Genomic DNA, 22,208 nt, shown 5'->3' with positions numbered 1-22,208 from the left:
ATGACCTTCAATGTCTTTATCTGTAAAATATCCATCTCAAGATTTGTAGATTAAATATGATGTGTGTAATTCAATCTAACATAGTCCCTGGCACATTAAATACTTAATAAATGTTAAATATCATTATTATATCATGGCACTCAAAATCAAACAGAATTGAAATCACTTGTTTATCTTCCCTTGTAAACCTCTTTTTTTTTTTTAATTTATTTATTTTTGAGAGGAGGGGAAGGTCAGAGAAAGGGAGAGAGAGAAAGAATCCCAAGCAGGCTCTGCACTGTCAATGCAGATCCCGATGTGGGGCTCAAACTCACAAACTGTGAGATCATGACCTGAGCCAAAATCAAGAGCAGATGCTCAACCGACTGAGCCACCCAGGCCACCCCGTCTTCTAAACCTCTTAAAGGGTAGTGGTGGCTGTACCTCAGCATTGCATTCTTAGCACGTCACACAGAGTGCTCACCAAATATTAAGTAGTCATGTGCCTATTCAATTTATACAGCAGTACCCCCTACCTCTGCTTAAGCTGTGGCTAAGGACAACAGACACTCCCTCTTCCTTATTTTCTCCAATTCCAACATGTGGTCAGAGGAGGCTCTTCCTAAATATTGAGCATTCATTCTTGGTTACCAAACTAGTATTGATGAAAGCTTTCTTCAACAGTTTTTAAAAGTCAACACAAGCTCTCTTACCTTGGAAATTATTTTCACACTCTATAGATGTGGGTGTCTTTGAAAAGATATCAGATTCTCTGAGAATGAGTCAGAGGAAAGGGCAAAGGAGCTATTCAGCTCATTTTATGTAAAGCTTTCCACAATAGCTGGTGTCAAGTCATAATATTCAATTTCATACACTGGAACAACTACAGAGTCTTCACCTTATAATGAGAACTAAAGTGATGAGGTGTAGGTATTCTTGCTGCATTAGGCCTTCTTTGGGATGTTGGAATCAAACCAAACAATCTAGAATACTGCTTGAACATTTTGTGGTGTGGGGAGGCTCTATTCAGCCTGGATAGAGTAGCACCTTTTACCCTCGTACCTCACATTGAGTACTTTAACACTGTGTTGCTGGTGTTCAGTTTCTTCAGTGAGTCGCTGATTTCCTATTTCCTCACAGACCTCAGGTCTATCCCCATCTCTCCATTTTCACCAACAGCGCCCTATGTGTCTGGAAAATTACTCACAATTCTCTTACAATCATAAATCACTAGATACATAAGGAATCAAGCCACGAGGAGTAAAGATCTGCATGAGAAAAAAAATTAATTTAATTAATGAAAATTATTAAAATTATTAGATACAAAATATTCACTCAATAAATATTCATGGAATACTTATTACATGCCAGGCACTGTTGTAATCACCAGCAGTGCATCAGTGAAGAAAACGGCCAAAGATCTCCACCTCCATATGGTGCACACACATTCTAGTGGCTTCTTTTTTAGACTCTGAGCTCTCTGGAAACTAAGACAGTTTTGTACTCATCTCTGATAAGCACCTGGTAGAGTTTGGCACATCAGATGCCCTCAATAAATATTTGTAAAATAAATAAGTTGAAGACTGTTCTCTCTTTTTGTCACTCCTCCTTCCCTGCTTTCCTCTCACTTCCCTGTACTTCTACTTACAAATGCTCTTAGCCAATAAGTATAGTTTATAAATGTCTCTTGGGAACATTAAAAGAAGTAATTTCCATGTTATCTGTTTTTCATCAACAAAAGAATCTTCTTTGAAAGAAGAATATTTCTTCAGTCACTTGGCTTTACATTCATGGTCTCCCAATTCCTATTTAGGCATTGTAACCAAAGATGAAACTGCAAAGAAAGATAAAGATTTTAAAGGAAAGTCCCAGAAACATGTCCAATTCAGTCCTGGACAGACTACAGCCAAGTGGAGAGTGAGAATTATGTCCGACAATAAATATGAGGCTTCGGAGACCTTCCAGATCATTCTGTTGAACCCTGTCATGGCTGCACTGGAGTTTCCAGAAATGGCAACTGTTGAAATTGTAGACCCTGGAGATGGTACGTGGTTTCTCTTGATATGATTTATCAACCAGTACACATTCCTGTGTCCATTGCAGGCATTATACCTCCTCCCTTGGGCTCCATAAGCCACTGAATGTATTCATACCATTTAGGATTTAAAGCTAAGTAGATCACTTAAAGGCAGTAATTTTTCCTTTGCCTCTTAAGGTATTTTTAAAGAAATAGAAATAGAAATTATCGAAATAGACATGACTTCACCAGCATCCCTTTAGAATATGCATAAGACCTTGTAGTTAACTTTCTACACACTCAGTAGGGCACAGCCTTGCCCCCAGATGGCTAATTCTCAGGGGTCATTCCAGGCCTACTATCTTCTCACAATTTTCTGGGAGCTCCCCACCAGATCAGAGGGGCACTTTAGATATCCCTTGTCCTAGATGTGGCTTCTGGGAGCAGTCAACTTGGTTTTAGTCTGTGTTCCAAAAAGTTCTGTTATAGTTGTGTATCATATTCTTGAATTCACAGATTCATTTTATTCATTTATTTGTTCATTAATACAACAAATATCTCCCAAGAGAAAGGGGAAAAAAAGTTTTAACTAATAATTGTGCTACTTCCTGCCCCTTTTTGTAAAAGAAGAATACTCCTTAAAGGAAGGTCTTAAAATTCATCTTTGAATTTTAATTAGACACATTGATTATCACAGTAGTTGAAAGAATTCAGGTGTCACCTAGAATTGCATGACTTACTACCAGGGCATAAGTCTGAGTTAAATTCACAAGAATGCATGGAGAGTCCTCTGTATTAGTATGTCCCAAAATGCATAACAGAGAACAGTAGTATAATAGAATTTCTACAACAGGGTCAGAAAGATTTCCATGGACCAAAGAAATCTAGAAACTGTTTCAAATATCTTCCTTCCTTTGAAGCATCATAATTCATGCTAGCATATTAACGTTTCTAAAACACTCGCCTGTAAAGAAACCTGTTTAACTTTGTTTAACCGGTTTTCCCAAACTAGACCATGGACTTTTTAAAAAATTTATTGTCCTTACGGAAAATCCTTTAAAATCTCTTGGTTATAGTTTTCTTGAAATACAATTTGGGAAATATTATTCCATATGCTTTGCATTTTGGCAGACAAAAGTAGAAAACATTGCCCTATCACCCAGTGAACAAATAGAAAACATTGCCCCAATACCCAATCTTATCAGTTTTATTGATAACAACACTTAGACACATGAATCAACTATGAAAGCCAAATGTTAAGATACATGGCTAAAGCAGTAAGAGTTCTGAGGTGAGAAAGTAGAGAGAACATCATAGTCCTAAGTGGTTAAACCTCCTGCAAGAGGGAGGGTTTGAGCTGAGTCTTGAAGAATAAATGAGATTTGGCATGGATGGAAAGGAGTAGCCTTTTCAAAGTGTGAAAATAGAGAACATATCTGAATAACCCAACATTAATGTATTTTTCCAAGTTTTTTCACATGAAATCAATAACTTTAGCTTACTTTTAGCTTCTTCCATTATGCCAGGTTTTTGAATCAAGGTATGTGAAGACAGTAGACTACCATTGGAGGGTAAAATGGAAGAAAGAAAATTATCACTTGTCTTCTTCCTCTGTAACTCAGGACCAATATTTACTTGGAGGTAGTAACTGTTGAAACTAATTTAGGCAGCAAAATAAAGAAGAAAAAAATTAACCCATAATTAACTACACAATTCAACATTGAATTCTGGATTTTCACTTAGTAATAGTTCCAAAAGAAGAAAGTATAGTGTACCATATTTTCCCTTCTTGCTTTCAAGAGGAAGATTCTATGCATATATATGTTATGAAGGAAAGAACTGAAGAAGTTAAATATGGTTTGACCCAGATAGTTACTTCAGTTGTCCACTTGACACTGTGAGTAGGAACAACCCACTTTAAATTTTTATATTTTTAAAACAAACACACATAAAGCGGTGCCTGGGTGGCTCACTCAGTTGGACAGCCAACTTTGGCTCAGGTCATGATCTCCCAGCTCGTGAGTTCAAGCCCCACATTGGGCTCTGTGCTGACAGTTCAGAGCCTGGACTCTGCTTTAGATTCTGTGTCTCCCTGTCTCTCTGCCCCTCACCCACTCACACTCTGTCTTTCTGTGTCTCTCAAAAATAAATAAGTATTTTTAAAAATTTTAAACAAACACACATATTTAATTTTACAGTGTGCATGCTTAATGAAAAGCCCTGGAAAACATTGAAAAGCCCAAAGAAAAATAGTACACACAACTCCATCAACAAGAGATGACCAATATTCATATTTCAGTGAATATTCTGGTAAGGTGTATACATGCATAAATACACACACATGTGCATGCATGCAGGTGCACACACTGGACACAGCTCAGTAAATTTAAGTGAGAATATTATTTTTAAAAATAAGGATATGAGCATATTAACTATAATTAAAATAAAAAGCCTGATTAAAAAAAATTAAGGGTAGGACCAGCAACTTATTTTTCTCAAAATATTAACTGGCCAGGTTCTTCCACACAATATCTGTCCAATAAGTGTCGAATAAAATTTTTGTTGAATAAAGCAGGGAAAAAATTTTTCTGCATTAATGAATTAGATTATTTGACCATTAAAAGCATTTTAAAAAATAAGCAGTAAAAATAAAGTAAGGGCAGAAATGTGTGATCTCTATATAAAAGACCTAAAATTTGACCTCAAAAAAAAAAAAAAAACCAAGACACAATTTCTGCAAGACTTTCCTTTCCATTTTAGTGCTAGCTTTCCTTTTTTCAACCTTTCAAAAGACTCCTAAACCCAATTGCGCTGCCTCTCCAGCTCTACTTAATAATAAACATTTCCTATTCCCACTCTATTTCATGTAGTCATTTGTGTTGGAGAAATATAGGCGGCAAAGACTATGTATATTTCTACTCAGGTTAAGATATCACCAGTATCACCAATCCAACTGCAGTCTTGCTAAAGAGTCTTCTACCATCTCTTCTAGAATCAACAGTTTATATTCCAGAGGCAGAATACAAAATAGAGGAGCATGTTGGAGAACTTTTGATTCCTGTAAGGCGGTCTGGAGATTCTAGCCAAGAACTGATGGTCATTTGCTCTACACATGAAGGTATGAGGCTTTGTGGGGTACAGATACCCAGGAATAAGATTCTTAGGATTGTGGGGATGTGGGGAGTAGCTGAGTGGTGAGTCAAGTGCTTCGGGAGGACTGGGAAGCCTGGACCAGCCCCTGCTCTGTGCCCTGCTGCTTGACAACTTTGTAACCACATGCAGGTGCCCTAACTCCTCTGGAGCTGCTCTCATCAAACAGGGATAAAATTTTACTCAAAATTGGGATGAAAGCAAATGTTGTGACTACCTCATGAAGTTTTTTGAGGGTCAAATGAGATATTTTATGTGGGAATAGTTTAAATATGCTGGTGGAAAATATATATAAGGGATTCTTAATTTTAATAGCTAGCATTGCATTGAAGAAACAACGTAAAGTAGTCCATATGTACTATTCAATCTCTTCTCTCTCTTCACCCCCAACAATTAAAAATGCCCCCTAATTATGGGCCCGGGTGTCCTCACACCTCAAAATAACATCCCATTCTTTCTGACCTCTCCACTTCTATACAGTTAAAATTGAATTGTCCTCTGTCCAATCCCTCAAAGTCATATTTTCTCACTCATTAGAACTATGTAATAGGCAAAAAGGATGGACCTATAAGAAGACCACGCAAATGAGAAGAATAAGCTGTAAAAATAAACTACATTTTTCTATGTTCACACTAGTAGTTCACCTCTGACACCAGATGTGTGCAGGTTTTTCCCACACCAAACAATTCTCCAGTTTCTATGCACACCAGCTGAGTACCCTAAAATTCAATTCTGATGCCATATACCTGGAGATAACACAGACCCCAAAGGGTAAGAGCTCTATCCCGGAAGACTGCCTCCATTTCAGACACCTATGTCAAGTTTAGGCTGTTAAGGTTGTTACCTGTGTTTCTGAATTACTGGGTATCAATTAGAAGTTCCCACCACCCCTGTTTGGGTTTGAGAATTTTCTAGAACAGCTCACAGAACTCAAGAAACCATTTACTTACTAGATTACATGTTGTAAAGGATACAACTCAGGAACAGCAGATGGAAGAAATGCACAGGCAAAGTATGTGGGAAGGGGCGCAGAGCTTCCTTGTCCTCTCTGGGTGGGTCACCTTCCCAGCACCTAGACATGTTCGGCAACCCAGAAGCTCTCTAACTCCTTTGTTTAGGGTTTTTATGGAGGCTTCATTACATAGCCATGATTGATTAAATCATTGGGCATTGGTGATTAAATTTTCTTCCAACTCCTCTCCCCTCCCTGGTGGTTAGGGAGTAAGGCTGAAAATCCCAACCCTCTAATCACTGGTTGGTTTCCCTGTCAACCAGTCTCCATCCCAAGGCTATCTAGGAGCCCTCACCTCTAGTCATCTCTTTAGCATGCAAAAAGACACATCACTTCAAAGATTCTAAAGGTTTAAGGAGCTTGTGTACCAGGAAACAAGGACAGAAACCAAATATATATTACTTATTATGTCACAGGCTAATTTATTCAGAGCTCACCATAGCAAAGGGATCAGCCACCATCACTTGCATTTGGCAGAGACTCAAAGACAGGCAGAGGATTGAAATGCTTTATTGTAGAAAAAAAGGAAGCTATTCCTTGATTAGAGGCTGTTGGCATAAGGAGGCTGGGGGTCTGCATATTAGATTAAGGAAGTATATTTGGCTTTCTCTGGTTGGTCCTAAATTGGAAGCCCGGGCAAAAATTAGAGAAGCTGGCAGTTACTAACTCCTGACCATTTGAAGCCAATTGTTACAGTGGTAGTGGTTTCACTTCCTAGCCTGGTTGCTGCAGAGAGATGGTGGGTCAGATTCCTATTTTTATATATGGTCTGACCACTCTCTGTTCATATATCCAATCTGTCCACATCTGTGCTCACACTTGCTAAACATCCAACAATGCACAGCACAGCCCCCACAATTAAGAATTATATACCCAAAATATTAGTAGTGCCAAGGTTGAGGAGAGGAATGAGAATAAGTTCTCCTCTGCCCCGAGGACAAGGAATTTGGCAGTAAGCAGATAATTCATTTTGAGATTTTCAAAGCCAACTACAAGGACAAACCCCTGTAGTACATCTTGACGATCTTCATGTTTGTGTTCAGCTGTATGTCTAGAGATGAACTGCCCTGTCGCCTATTCTGTAACTAAGACTGCCCTCTTAAAGGGATCAGCTGCACTGACAGCTACATGTAACTTCAAAATCTCTTAAGTTTTAACCTACTGTTCCCCCATGTGGGAAGTGAAAAGCAACAAGAAGAAATAATAAGGTGAGACAGCCTTTGAGGTCCTTGCCAGGTGATCCCTGGAAGGCTATGCTTCTCTTTCTCTCCCAAGTCCACACAGGGATCTGGTTGAAGTCTTACAATGAATGAGGACCTGGGCGTACAGGGGAGTGGCTGTAGGTGGGCCAAGAAGCTGATGGAGAAAGTGCACTCATTCTCTGCTCCACGCTTCCAGATTGGCTTCTGATACCAGTGGCATATTCTCTGTCCACACCCATACTGTCTGGAAGACAATGATTCTAGAGTTTCCCAGATGTAAATAAGAGGAATGAGGTGGTAAAGAGCCCAACTTGGAAGATCAGTTGCAATTGCTAAGTTGGAAGAGACTGCCAATGTCTGCCTATCCCTCTACTTCTGGAACGAGCTACATTGTAGAAAGACAAGCAGAGCAAACTAAGAAGTTCAGAAGATTTGCCAGTGAGCCAACTAAAATAAGGGGATGCCTCCCCCCAACATGGGAGAAGCTACACCCAGATCTAGCTTCCCATAGAACTCTTCAATGGGACCCAACTTCCAATAAGGTCTCTAGGTTCAAGACTGGGAGTCCCAGAAAACTTTCTACCTAGCTGGCACACAACTCAGACTGCTCTGCACCTGAATCTTGACCCACACAAAAGACAATTCTCATGCTTTCAGTAAAAAAAAATATTTTCTTCCATTTTGAGTTTATTTTTGTGAATGGTGTAAGAAAGTGGTCTAGTTTCATTCTTCTGCATGTTGTTGTCCAGTTCTCCCAGCACTATTGGTTAAAGAGACTGTCTTTTTTCCATTGGATATTCTTTCCTGCTTTGTCAAAGATTAGTTGGCCATACTTTTGTGGGTCCAATTCTGGAGTCTCTATTCTATTCAATTGGTCTATGTGTCTGTTTTTGTGCCAATACCATGCTGTCTTGATGATTACAGCTTTGTAGTAGAGGCTAAAGTCTGTGATTATGATGCCTCCCACTTTGGTCTTCTTCTTCGATATTACTTTGGCTATTCAGGGTCTTTTGTGGCTCCATACAAATTTTAGGACTGCTTGTTCTAGCTTCAAGAAGAATGCTGGTGCAATTTTGATTGGGATTGCATTGAATGTGCAGATTGCTTTGTGTAATATTGACATTTTAACAATATTTATTCTTCCAATTCATGAGCACTGAATGTTTTTCCATTTTTTTGTATCATCTTCAATTTCCTTCATAAGCTTTCTATAGTTTTCAGCATACAGATCTTTTGCATCTTTGGTTAGGTTTATTCCTAGGTATTTCATGATTCTTGGTACAATTGTGAAACTCCACACCCGAAAAACAAATAATCCAGTGAAGAAATGGGCAGAAGACATGAATAGACACTTCTCTAAAGAAGACATCCAGATGGCCAACAGGCACTTGAAAAGATGCTTGTCACTCCTCATCAGGGAAGTGCAAATCAAAACCACATTGAGATATCACCTCATGCCAGTCAGAGTGGCTAAAATGAACAAATCAGGAGACTATAGATGCTGGAGAGGACATGGAGAAACGGGAACCTTCTTGCACTGTTAGTGGGAATGCAAACTGGTGCAACCACTCTGGAAAACAGTGTGGAGGTTCCTCAAAAAATTAAAAGTAGATCCTATGACCCAGCAATAGCACTTCTAGGAATTTATCCAAGGGATACAGGAGTGCTGATGCATATGGGCACTTGTACCCCAATGTTTATAGCAGCACTCTCAAAATAGCCAAATTATGGAAAGAGCCTAAATGTCCATCAACTGATGAATGGATAAAGAAATTGTGGTTTATATGTACAATGGAATACTACTTGGCAATGAGAAAGAATGAAATATGGCCTTTTGTAGCAACGTGGATGGAACTGGACAGTGTTATGCTAAGTGAAATAAGTCATACAGAGAAAGACAGATACCATATGTCTTCACTTTTATGTGGATCCTGAGAAACTTAACAGAAGACCGTGGGGGAGGGGAAGGGGGAAAAAAGTTACAGAGAGGGAGAGGCAAACCATAAGAGACTCTTAAAAACTGAGAATAAACAGGGTTGATGGGGGTTGGGAGGGAGGGGAAAGTGGGTGATGGGCATTGAGGAGGGCACCTGTTGAGATGAGCACTGGGTGTTGTATGGAAACCAATATGACAATAAATTTCATATTAAAAATTTTTTTAAAGAATAAAAAGGCCAGGGTTTTCCCCTTGGAGCACAAAGCCCCAGTGTTCATGATCACATCCTGACTCTTGCACATCCTTGTGGAACAAGAACTTAGAAATCTGTATGTGCATTTGAGTGGCATCGTGGTATTTATCTTCATCTAATCCCCACAGATACTTAAAAGTCTCAGGGGATGAAAGTTTAGTTTGGTCTTTTAAACCTTATAGAAGTCTCATTAAAATAAATCCTTACCCATTCTTATTTTCATGAATAAAATACACATAAGCTCTATAAACAGTGGAATGGAAAGCAAACTCATGCTTTGTACATTAGTAGGAATTCACAAATATTAGAACTGTATTACACTTACAGATGTAGATGAAATGAGTAGATGAAATGAGTGGCTAGTTTTATGTTGTACTTTGATGGGGATGTCAAGTTCCCACCATTAAAGTTTCAGTCTGCCATGGCATTGCATGAACTTGCTACCTGCCCGATTTGTGCATCATCAGTATTCTCACACAATGATATGGGGGCATCGTACTTTAAAGAAATTCTTGGGGTGCCTGGGTGGCTCAGTCGGTTGAGCATCCTACTCTTGATTTTAGCTTAGGTCATGATCCCAGGGTTGTGGGATCAAGCCCCACATGAGACTCCAACCTGAGCATGAAGCCTGCTTAGTATTCTCTCTCCCTGTCCCTCTGCCCCTCTCCCCTGCTTGCACTAAATAAGTAAATATTTAAAAAATTTATTTGGGAGAAGAAGAAGAGCTGAAGGAATAAACTCTCTCGATGAGTGAGAACTATTACTCCCTAGAGAAATGTCTTAAGCTCAAAGATACCTTGGGAAAGGATGTGTGCAAATTAGTTCTTGGCCCTGTTTTATTGTCAAGATAGATGATATCCATCTTTTTCTTCTCTTTAGTTACATCCTTGTTAGGAAACTGCTCTTACTGGGAGAAAAAAAAAAAGGCGAATGAAGAGCAAACCACAGAACCTAAAACCAACATCCCAGGACTGGTGGTACTGAACCATCCTGTGGTTTTGGTCAGCCCCAAGTCAAATATGTTGAGGTTTTTAAATGATCAACTTTCTCCAGTTGTAAGGGACTATGTGGTAAGCCACAAGCCACGGCCCAGCCCCACTTCTCTGATTGGCTTGTTTCTCTGGGTCATGTTAAAGAGGAGACAGAAAGCAAATTATTCTGAGCAGATTCCAAGTACATCCAAACAAAAGACCTTCTCTTTTTTTTCTTTAAAAAAAATATTCTGGGGGCACCTGGGTGGCTCAGTCGGGTAAGCATCCGACTTTGGTTCAGGTCATGATCTCACAGTTCATGAGTTCAAGCCCCTCATCGGGCTCTGTGCTGACAGCTCAGAGCCTGGAGCCTGCTTCAGATTCTGTGTCTCCCTTTCTCTCTGCCCCTGCCCTGCTCACACCCTGTCTCTGTCTCTCAAAAAGTGAATAAACGTTAAAAAAAATTTTTTTTACTTCTGTTTCTTTGAGTATAAGTATGTTTGTAGTTTATAGAAGTTATACCTTGCATTTTGGGGGGGAGGGGGCCTTTGGATCATTCAGAAGTTCCTTAACTGTAGGCTTGCTGGGGGTAAACTCCTTCAGTTTTTTGTTTATCAGAACATGTTTTTATTTCAACTTCCATCTTGCAATTCTAGGTTGACAGTTATTTTCTTCCGGCATTTTGACACTTCAGCATCTTCCAGCTCCTTGTGCTGTTGTTGAAAAGCCTGCCCATGGTCTAAAGTCATCTTTGCAGTGATCTGTCTTTTCTATGCGTTCAAGATCTTCTCACATTTGTTTGGCTGAATCTGAAAGATCTGAGGGCTTTACTTGAGGATGCTTTCCTCCAAGGAGGATTTGTTGCTTCTTCCGGGATATAAGAGCAGCGCTGACCCAGAAACACTCCTGCTCCCCTGCATCCCCAGACTTAATTGTACAGTTTCAGATTCTGCTCTCTGATGGAGCCTCGGCCCGGGGCCCAGTCTCCCCTGAAGTGTGAGGCTGCACTTGCTGTCAGGATGACACCAGCTTCTGAGTGGGATTCCCTTCTCTAGCTTTATGGCATTTGGGGTTTGGGGGTTTTAAGATCTTGCTTTTGTTTTATTCTGGCCCTGGTGATTTTCCTTATTCCTATGAGCATACAAAAGTTAGAATACTATTTCCTCTAGATGATTGTAGTGGGAAAGCACCCCGGTACACCCCAGTAGTCAGCCAAACTACTGGTAACTCTTCTAGACTCTTCTAGACAGAGCTTCTGGTGCTGCTCTAGCCAGCCTTTCCCAGCCTTCCTTTCATTCCACTTGCTCCTGTACCTCCCCCAATCATGGACCCTCCTGGGCATGAAATGAACTGTGCCTGGGGCTTCTGACAATAACCTGCTTCAACCAGGAGTTAAATGCTGCTTTTCTAGAGAAGAGTGAGTTTCTGTCTTGCTGCCCTATTAAAAAAATCTATTAAATGAAATTTGTATGTTTAAAAGAATTTACAATTAAGTACTATAATAACTAAAGATAATGTGGGGAAGTAAAAGATGCCCCATCAGGAGATGAATATTTTACTTATAGAGAGTCAATCAGGGAGTTCTCTACCTCAATTTTCTCATTGATAAAGTGCCCTAGCCACCTCAGAAAGTTATCAAATACTGTAATATAGTGATTCAATTAACCTGTAGTGTAGTTTCTTGATAGAACTTTCTCTGACTTTAAGTACCATCTATGATTTTTATAAAGCAAATGTACTATGTAGCTGCAGAAACTGAGCCATATAGTCTCTGTAAAGAAACGATTTTTTTTTAAATAACTTCATAGATTCTCCCACTCCTAGTGATGTCTGAACAAGAGACATATTATAGGAGAGCCTTCTCTAATGTTCCTTGCAAGAATACTATAGAACAACCACTGGTCAAGTGGCCTAACAAGACTTGAGGCTCAGTTGCTAAAGCATCTTTTTGAAAACAACCTGGAACCACATTCATGCTCCTTGGACATGCTTTATTATTAAAAAAGAGATATGTACAGACTATTGCCAAGGAACCTGATCTTATAACTCAGGTTATATTTGATGTTTTCAGAACAGAATTTTCTCTCTTAATTCCTGGGGATCTTAACTTGCTATCAATAAAACAGAGCTTTAATTTTTTTTTAACTAAAATAAATACCAGTATTCTCTCTTCTTGCCTGTTACACATAACTGATCATTGGTTTTCCAAAATTAAATTTCCAGAATCCTAGGAAGAATGGACCACTTAAATAAACTGAATTTTTTTTATTAAATGAGATATAAATTAGACTACCTTTCTCTATCAATGCTTGTTGTTTTAAAATTTTAAAAAAAACATGCTAAAATATATTGTTTTACTTTTGGTTTGAGTCGAGTTTCACAGCCAAATGATTTTCAATAACAATTATATTTTAATCTTTCATTGAACCCAGAAAGCTACCTAATTACACGAATGTCTATTTCACCAAGTGGATCAGCCAGCTGACAAAATTGAACAGAAAAGGGAAAAATCCCAATCACTTTTGTTTTATGAACTATGATAAATCCTTATTTGACTATTCACTAGACAAAATATATTGAGAAAGAGATTTCATAAAGACAGCTTCTATTTAATAAAGATAGCATTAGATACTTACTATGCAAGTCCAGTGTATATCTGCTTTTGGTATTTATCCTGAGGAGCTAAATGTGCAGTTTCTGATAAGGATGTTTTCTCACTTCAGCTGTCATATCAACATTCTGCATGCCAGACGACTAGGGAAAATTTTTAAAAAGTGTATTCTCCAATGTATAATCCCTTTTAAACTTTGGGCTCTTAAAAAAGCATCTCAAAGGTTGTTTTTTAATCTGATTATTGAAAGAGTTTATTGCTTTTCCCCATTTTTTGTGTATATCCTGAAGGCTAAAAAGTCTCCCTAATCAACAGAGTGTTTCATTGTGTTCCTGTGAACTTTCTGTGTTGTAGGCACTTACCTCTCTATTTAGTTGGGGAGGGCCTCTCTCTAACACTTCTTGATAGCCCTGTCTCTGACACTCTGGGAACCAGCCTCTCCTTCCTGACTTGGCTCACAGAACTCTTCCAAGCATGGAGTTCACAGGACTGAAGTGGGAGGGAACATCATGAAGGAATACATTTCAAACCACAGGCTGGAACTGGAGCTTGGCTGGCTTCCCCAGCAAATGACAATCCCCCAGGATAGCTATCCACACCTAGAAGTTACTGCCCTTTGCCTTTGTAAACATGTTTTATTTCCATCAATCCCTCCAGCTCTAACCTTTATTTTTAGGTTCCCAGAATAAAAAAAAAAACAGTCAATTTGCTACTACCTGATAATTCTAAAACTTGTGCTATTGAAAAATCATCCTAAAACATTTTGTGAGTTAGTGCCCTTCTGAGCAAAACCTATGAAGTCAATTTAGGAATCTTCTTCACTTTCTGACAAGCTGTGTGTATACATGAAACACACATTCATCGATATCAACTTATATTTATATCAATGCACATTGGCAAGAAGGCAGTGGGCATTGGTGTTAGCCTGTATATATGCATATACCATAGCCACAAATAAGAAAGACACCTGCAAAACTAGAATGTCCAGTTCAGAATCTCACTGTCATATCCCCATAGTGTGGTGAGAAATATTTATTCTTTTCAAAAAGTGCTTATTTAATATATTGAGTAATGTTACAGTCTTTATTCTACCTAAATCTGGTCTGCCTAAGTCATTTAAATTACTGTAACTACTTTTTACTCTTTTAGCTCTAAACCTGTTGTGTTGATATTTTTTTTTAATACTGCAGAAAAATATACTGACTTGAACTCTTGGTGGGGATTATAAAATGGTACAACGGCTATGGAAGTAGAGAGGTTCCTCAAAGAATTAGAAATAGAACTGCTATATGGTCCAGCAATTCCATTTCTGGGGATATATCCAAAGAAGTTGGAAGGAATTGAAAAGATATTTGTACACCCTCGTTCATAGCAACATTATTCACAGTAGCCAAGGTGAAGCAATCCAAGTATTCATGGACAAATGGATGGATAAACAAAATGTGATTTATATGTACAATGGAGTATTACCCAGCCTTAAAAAAGAAGAAAATTGGGGCACCTGGGTGGCTCAGTCAGTTAAGCATCCGACTTCGGCTCAGGTCATGATCTTGCAATTCGTGGGTTCGAGCCCCGTGTTGGGCTCTGTGCTGACAGCTCAGAGCCTGGAGCCTGCTTCGGATCCTGTGTCTCCCCTCTCTCTGCTCCTTCCCCACTTGCACTGTGTGTGTGTGTGTCTCTCAAAAATAAATAAACATTAAAAAAGAGAAGAAGAAAATCCTATCACATGCTACACCATGGATAAAACCTTGAAGACATTGTGCTAGAGGAAATAAGACAGTCACAAAAAAGAGATAAATACTGTGTAATTCCACTTACATGAAGTACTTAGAGTTGAAAATTCATGGTGGTTGCTGGAGACTGAGAGGGGAGGGGAAAATGGGGAGTTGCTATTTAATGGGTATAGAGTGTCAGTTTTGTAAGATGAAAAAATTCTAAATATTTCACAATAATGTGAATAAACAACACTATTGATATGTACACTTAAAAATGGTTAAGATGGTAAATTTTAGGTTATTTTTATTTTACCACAATAAAAAATTGCACTAATTCCCAGAAATCCTACTCCTAAGTATGTCCTCAAGAGAAATAAAATTATATACCCATTCAAAGACCTGTACTAGAATATTTATAGCAATATTATTCAGAAGAGCTAAAAATGGAAAACAACCCAAATTATCAAGTGGTAAGTAGAAAAATAAATTGTGGCATAGTCATACAATGGAGAATACTATTCAGTAATAAAAAGGAAAAACAAAAACCTGATGAATCTCAAAAACATTGTGCTAAATGAGAGAAATCAGACACAAAAGAGTAAGAACTGTATATTTCATTTATATGAAATTCTCATAAAGGCAAGTAAATCTGTAGTGACAGAAAACAGATTAGTGGTTTCTAGGGCTGGGAGACAGGGAAGAAGAAGGATTGCCACAGGTATATGTCATCTTTTATGGGTGGATAAAAATGTTCTGTATTATGCTTGTGGTAATGGCTACATGACTGTATACATTTGTCAAAACTCATCAAATGGTACGTTTAAATTTGTGAATGTTAATGTATGTAAATCATTACAATAAAATTTAAAACACAGTGCATCTAAACTGAAATCTTCCAATCAATCCTGTACTTCTTCTAAAATAACTAGTAATTTTGTGGCTGCATTTTGGTGCCATGCAAGGAACTCTAGTCAGGGCGTGAAGAGTCGGATTACGTAGACAGTACTCTGTAGCTCTGTGGCTATGGGAAGGGGAGAGACAGGAAGACATCTGTACCACGACCATGGCATGGACTCTCTGATCCTAATTTCTCTGCATTTCAGTGTTCCCATCTGTAACATGAACGAATTAAGCTAAACCAAGCCTAGTATTTTATGATCCTTCAGTTTATTTAGCCCCTAATTTAACAGAACTTATTCAGTATGTAGCCTATTTAAAGACCACTAACTGTGAAATAACTGTTCTGAAAGCCTTCTAAGTACAATATTAATAACTATGACTGTCAGAGATAAGTGTGATTTATAATTCAGATAGCATTGTGCTCCATGCCGTTACCTAAAAATAGTTTGAAGAACCAGTGGGGAACAGGTTTCCTACTTGGAATTCCATTTCTTCTCACCTTCTCTGTTCATCTCATACTCCTACAGGTTCTGCCTCAGGCTCCATTCCTTCAACTGCATTATCTTTCTCTGACTACGTCTCCCGTCCAGAAGATGGCGCCAGCATCCTCCACTTTGACAAGGATGAGGCTGAGAAAAGCTGCCGGGTCTTGATCATCGATGACTCCCTCTATGAAGACGAGGAATCCTTCAGTGTTTCACTGAGCCTGCCAGTGGGAGGGCGACTGGGAGCCCAGTTCCCCACCACCAAGGTGGTTATCCTGGCTGATCCTAATGATGGTAAGTCCATTTCCTGCTTTCGACTCTTTTTTTTTTCCCTAGGTAACCTGCATGATTCTTTTTTTTTTTTTCAACTTTAGCTAATTAACATATAGTGCAGTATTGGGTTCGAGAGTAGAATTCAGTGGTTCATCATGTCACATACCCAATGCTCATCACAATAGTGCCCTTTTTAATACCCATGACCCAGCTAGCCCATCTTCCACCCACCCCTCTCTGTCAACCCTGTTTGTTCTCTATCATTGAGTCTCTTGTGGTTTGTTTCCCTCTCTTCTCTCCACCCCCTTTCCCATATGTTCATTTGTTTTGTCTCTTAAGTTCCACATGAGTGAAATATTTCGTATTCGTCTTTCTCTGACTGACTTATTTCACTTAGCATAAATAGATCTATGTCATTGCAAATGGCAAGATTTCATTCTTTTTGATGGCTTAGTAATATTCCATTGTGCATATATGTGTGTGTGTGTGTGTGTGTACCACATCTTCTTTATCCATTCATCAGTTGATGAACATTTGGGCTCTCTCCATAGTTTGGCTATTGTTGATAGTGCTGCTATAAACATTGGGATGTATGTACCCCTTCAAATCTGTACTTTTGTATCCTTTGGATGAATACCCAAAGATGCAATTGCTGGATCATAGAGTATTTATATTTTTAGTTTTTTAAGTAACCTCCATACTGTTCTCCAGAGTGGCTGCTCCAGTTTGCATTCCCACCAACAATGCAAGAGGGTTCCCCTTTCTTCTCATCCTTGCCCATACCTGTTTTTTCTTGTGTTGTTAATTTTAGCCATTCTGACAGATGTGAGGTGATAGCTCATCGTAGTTTTGATTTGCATTTCCCTGATGATGAGTGATGTTGAGTGTCTTTACATGTGTCTGTTAGCCATCTAGATGTCTTCTTTGGAAAATGTCTATTCATGTTTTCTGCCTATTTCTTAATTGGATGTTTGTTTTTCAGGTGTTGAGTTTGGTAAGTTCTTTACAGATTTTGGATACTAATCTTTTATCAGATATGTTGTTTGCAAATATCTTCTCCCATCTTGTAGGCTCCCTTTTACTTTTATTAACTCTTGGCAATAACTGCCTTATTATTACATTGTGCTTCAACAGTTGAGAGATAAATCTATTTGATGTTCCTTTCTCCAAAGACTGTGAGTGGCTTGTCAAATACATAGATATCACCAACCCCAAGAACAAAAAAATAATTCAGGAAGGTAAAATATTTGTGTATGAATTTATTAAAAAAAAACAGCCTAAGGATGTGACCCAAGACTTAGAAAGAAGCCAAGAAGAGGACCAAAGTTAAGTATCTGATTCTCCAACCTGGACTGCCCACAGTGACCCTCATCTTAGCAGCATAAGGGGGCTTGCTCATAACAATAAGTACATGATTCTTCAAATGGTACAAGGGTACCATGGAGCTCCCATGTCTAGGCATCCAGACTTTTCTTCCTACCCTATGTGACAAAATATTTGGCTCTAGTTCCAGGGTATCCCAGCTGAAATTTGGCCAGAGAAGAAGGGGTCTCCTCACTCCTCAACACCAACCCCATGCCCCAGATGTGATACAAAGTATCAAGCCCAATATTATTTTCCTAGGTCTCAATTGCCCTTTCTACAAGAGGCACTTTCAAGAGAAAATGTTGATAAAGCCAGGAGCAGGATCAGACTATCTCATTACCAGTCTCAGACTGCTTCATCTCTCAAACATGCTTCTGTCAGGATTTGAGCGTCCGTGAGTTGCTGTGTTCAGATCTAGGCAAGATTAGATGGCATTCTGAGGCTGGGCATTACCACCTCTCCAGGTGACATTGGTCAGGTCAGGCTATCTGTAGCTCAGTTTCCCAATCCATAAAGTAAGGAGGTTTAAATGTGTTATCTCTAGGGACGCTTCCAACTCTAGAATTTGATGTTTCTTTTTTTTTTCCAAAGTATGTATGTATGTATGTATGTATGTATGTATGTATTGAGAAAGAGAGTGTGAGTGCATATGAACAGGAGAGGGGCAGAGAGAGAGGGGGAAAGAGAATCTCAAGCAGGCTCCATGCTATCAACACAGAGTCCGATGCAGGGCTTAATATCATGAACCCGTGAGAGCATGACCTGAGCCAAAATCAAGAGTTGGATGCTTAACCAACTGAGCCCCCCAGGCGCCCCTAGAATTTGACGGTTCTTGAAGTCCTTCTTAAGGCTTTAGTTAATCATTACTCATACCTATAAAATGAAATACTCTATAGAATATTTGAGTATTTTTTAAATGTTGTCATGAACTTAAAAATTTGTGTTAAAATATTGCTCCTAAAAAGTCAGGTAAAACGGCTAATCACTGAATTTGAATGGCCTTCTGATTCAGGCTACCCATTTTGTTTTCTGTTTCTCCAAGGCTTCCTCCAGATAAATAAATTCCTATTGTTTGACTCATGCTATTTTTTCTACTTGGGTTCTAGGAGATCCCCCAAAATAATGTCTGTACACTGTATAGTTTTTCATGCTGTAACATTTTCTAAGCATATAATGAGTTACACTTTGATAAGGTAGTACATTGCAATTTTACCCACACATTTAGGAAGAAATTTTTCTTAAAAATCATCCTGAAAAACTAAAGCAAAAGTAAAGAATAAGATTGTCCAACCTTCAATGATTCTCTTTTTTTTTCCCAGTGAGAAGTATATTTCTTACAACCTCTTTCCCTAACACTTTTTAAGAGTTTATCAAAACACCAGAGTGTCCTGCAAAACTGCAAATACCAGAGATGAGCATAAATGATCCAACAGACATCAGAGCTAAGCAAGAAATTTCACAGGGCTCAGAATGGACTATGACTTTGTTGGTGTGCTCAAAAGTGAGTTTACTCTTGGACCCACCTTATGCAAGAGCTTGGACCGAGCTTCCTAACCCAAATCTCAGTGTTTGTGTGTACAGTAAGAAATGAATAACTGTCAAAGGGGTGGACATTCAAGTCCATTGGTCAATATGGTAGGCTGAATAATGGCCCTCAAATAAGTCCATGTCCTAATCCCTCAAAGAGAAATACATCCCTCAAAGAGAAATACTTTCTCTTTGAGTCCTGACATATCCCCACTTACTTTTTACTTTAAAACCTTAGTAGTTTCAAAATGTTTTTTTATTTTTGAGAGAGCGCAAGTGGAGGGGGAGCAGATAGAGGGGGTGACAGAAGATCTAAAGTGGTCTCTGTGCTGACAACAGTGAGTCCGATGTGGGGCTTGAACTCACAACTCATGAACTGCTAGATCATGACCTGAGCTGAAGTCAGACGCTCAACTGAGCCATCCAGGTACCCCTAAAAACCTTAGTAGTTTTAAATCTTACCATGTTTAGAATGGAGAAATGGTGTCACTCTCCAATGCTAAATATAAAAAGAAAGGGAAAAAAATAGAACAAAAAGGAAGAAAATTAACACAAAATCCAGTATATGATACAGTTGTTAACTTACAGTATTGTTTGAAATTATTTTAGTAGATTAAGTAATTAAGTCATTCAAGAAACATTTATAGTGACCTACTGTGCACTTAGCACAGGACCACAAAGTCAAATAAGGTCTTTCTCTTGCCTTCCTGTCACATCTGACTTGATCTCTACTTAGACTTCTCAAAATCATGACATCTTTTGAATGCGGAAACAGTCATGTACAGAAATAATGGAAGATTTTTAGTTTGGTATAAACAATCTTAATCGCTACATACTTTTCTGAGCAAGTCACTGTTAGTAATGGATGAATCCAGGAAACTTGCATTCAGATCCTTTAACATTTATTGACGACGGAGCACTTTGCTAAGCTTAGAAAACCCCAGTACCCACTCATTAAAGGAGACTACATGGGCAACGACCTTATAAGCAGGAAATTGTTTGATGTGCATCTTAGCAATGCCATCAAGCCACAGAACCACCTCTATCTAGCCTGGGCAAAGACTGTCGGGAGTCCTGGACTCTCAAGGTCCATGGTCAGAATACTCTTCCTTTTAACATGGCTGGAAATGGGCAGCCCATTCTTTCTTCTGGCTGCTTTCTCTTTCCTAGGTCCCACACAGAGCAAACTTCATAAAGCAATTTTGCTACAGATGTGACCATACTAATCTAGCCCCACTCTGCTGAGGCTGCACAGTCACGTTCCCTGTAGCCCCAGATGGACTGTACTGAGTAAGTGCCCTAAAACATCCCAATTCCACGGTCAGAATTAATGATATTTCAGCAAAGGTATTCTGTAAAATTCTAAGGTGTGACTTCCCCCCCTTTCAGGTCCCAGTGGTGGCGCTCAGGTAACAACTGCCCCTGAATGACTGCTATGGGTGCTTCTTCCACTTTAGTCACTAGACTAAAGGTATTCAGAGATTTTGCCATTCATGATGCTACTGGTTCCTTTGAATGGTACCATTTTACCTTCTCCTTGAGAAATAGCCATAGTGATTATTAGTGTGCCTACCACGTGATTATAATCTTTTGGAATACTGATGTTAAATGACAATTCCTCTAATTCTGTTTTTAAGCACTAAACTTTTATCAAACTCTAATGTGTAGTCTATCTCAGGCAGTAATATAGTTGTCATTTCAGTCAGGAATAACAAGTGTCTTACAAAATTGACGATTTGGGAAAATATTGAGCAAAGTGCACACTCATTTTCCAGGGTTAGGATTTTGTGTGTAATTTGCCATAGTCTGGGCACTTGTTAAGAACCAATAATGCTTTCTTTGTTCAGACATGTCGAGTCCATCATCTTGTAGCAGAAGTAGGTTTTCATTTAAGCCAACTATCCAGCAATCTAAAGACGTGGCCAAGCCAGTTGAAGGAAAACTTTTTTTTTTTCTAATTAGAATTGGAATGCAATGGGTTTTTTTGTTTGGTTGGTTTGAGTTGTTTTAGATAATTTTTTTAATTGAAATATAGTTGGCACATAATGTTACATTAGTTTCAGGGGTAAAACATAGTGATGGTCAAGTCTATGTTATGATGTGCCCACCACAAGGGTAGCCACCATCTGTCACCATACAACGCTATTACAATACCAATGACTGTATTCCCTGTGCTGTACCTTTTAAGGGATGAAATGTTGTTATTCTATTTAGCTAGATTCTGAGAAGTGTTTTGCCTCCTTAAACAGAGATCAAATATCCCCTCGTCAGATGGGTCACCTACAGGAATACCTTTGTAAAGACAACTACCATGGAGTAACGCTAAGAAAAGAAATCATTCAGGAGCAGAGGCAACTGAACCATCCGAGATCCTGGCCCTGCACTCCCACAGAATCCCTTATAAAAAACAGCAACTGATGAGGGCAGATACCACAGAGTATGGCCAATAAGTATTAGCTAAATGAATGCGTGGTAGGCTTCAGACCCTAACTTCCACTGGCCCTGTACCAGGGGCAGGAGGAAACTGAGGACACTTTTTTTTTAATGTTTATCTATTTTGAGGGAGAGAGAGACAGAGTGTGAGTGGGGGAGGGGCAGATAGAGAGGGAGACACAGAATCCGAAGCAAGTTCTAGGCTCCAAGCTGTCAGCACAGAGCCCGATGTGGGGCTTGAACCCACCAACTGTGAGGTCATGACCTGAGCGGAAGTCAGACGCTTAACCGACTGAGCCACCCAGGAGCCCCCTGAGGACACTTATTAATTAGCAAATTGTGTCTGTTTTATATTTAAACACTTATAGCAGGTTCCTGT

At 39.0% G+C, this 22,208-nt stretch overlaps 1 protein-coding gene across 1 annotated transcript in view; it reads left to right on the top strand.

The window, feature by feature from the left end:
• The window catches only part of FREM3 (FRAS1 related extracellular matrix 3), an 85,452-nt gene that overhangs the window by 54,133 nt on the left and 9,111 nt on the right, over positions 1 to 22,208 (top strand). The window contains exons 4-6 of the mRNA XM_047092075.1: positions 1,793 to 2,023; positions 4,989 to 5,114; positions 16,274 to 16,525. Of these exons, the coding sequence (XP_046948031.1) occupies positions 1,793 to 2,023; positions 4,989 to 5,114; positions 16,274 to 16,525 (609 nt within the window). The remainder of the gene's footprint in view (positions 1 to 1,792; positions 2,024 to 4,988; positions 5,115 to 16,273; positions 16,526 to 22,208) is intronic.

The sequence above is a fragment of the Lynx rufus genome, unplaced genomic scaffold (assembly GCF_022079265.1).
Source record: "Lynx rufus isolate CCGP_SWC_20201006 ecotype Redwood Valley unplaced genomic scaffold, mLynRuf1.p SCAF_3, whole genome shotgun sequence".
Taxonomy (NCBI): domain Eukaryota; kingdom Metazoa; phylum Chordata; class Mammalia; order Carnivora; family Felidae; genus Lynx; species Lynx rufus.
Note: the sequence above shows the minus strand (reverse complement) of the source record. Positions and strands in the feature narration are given on the sequence as shown.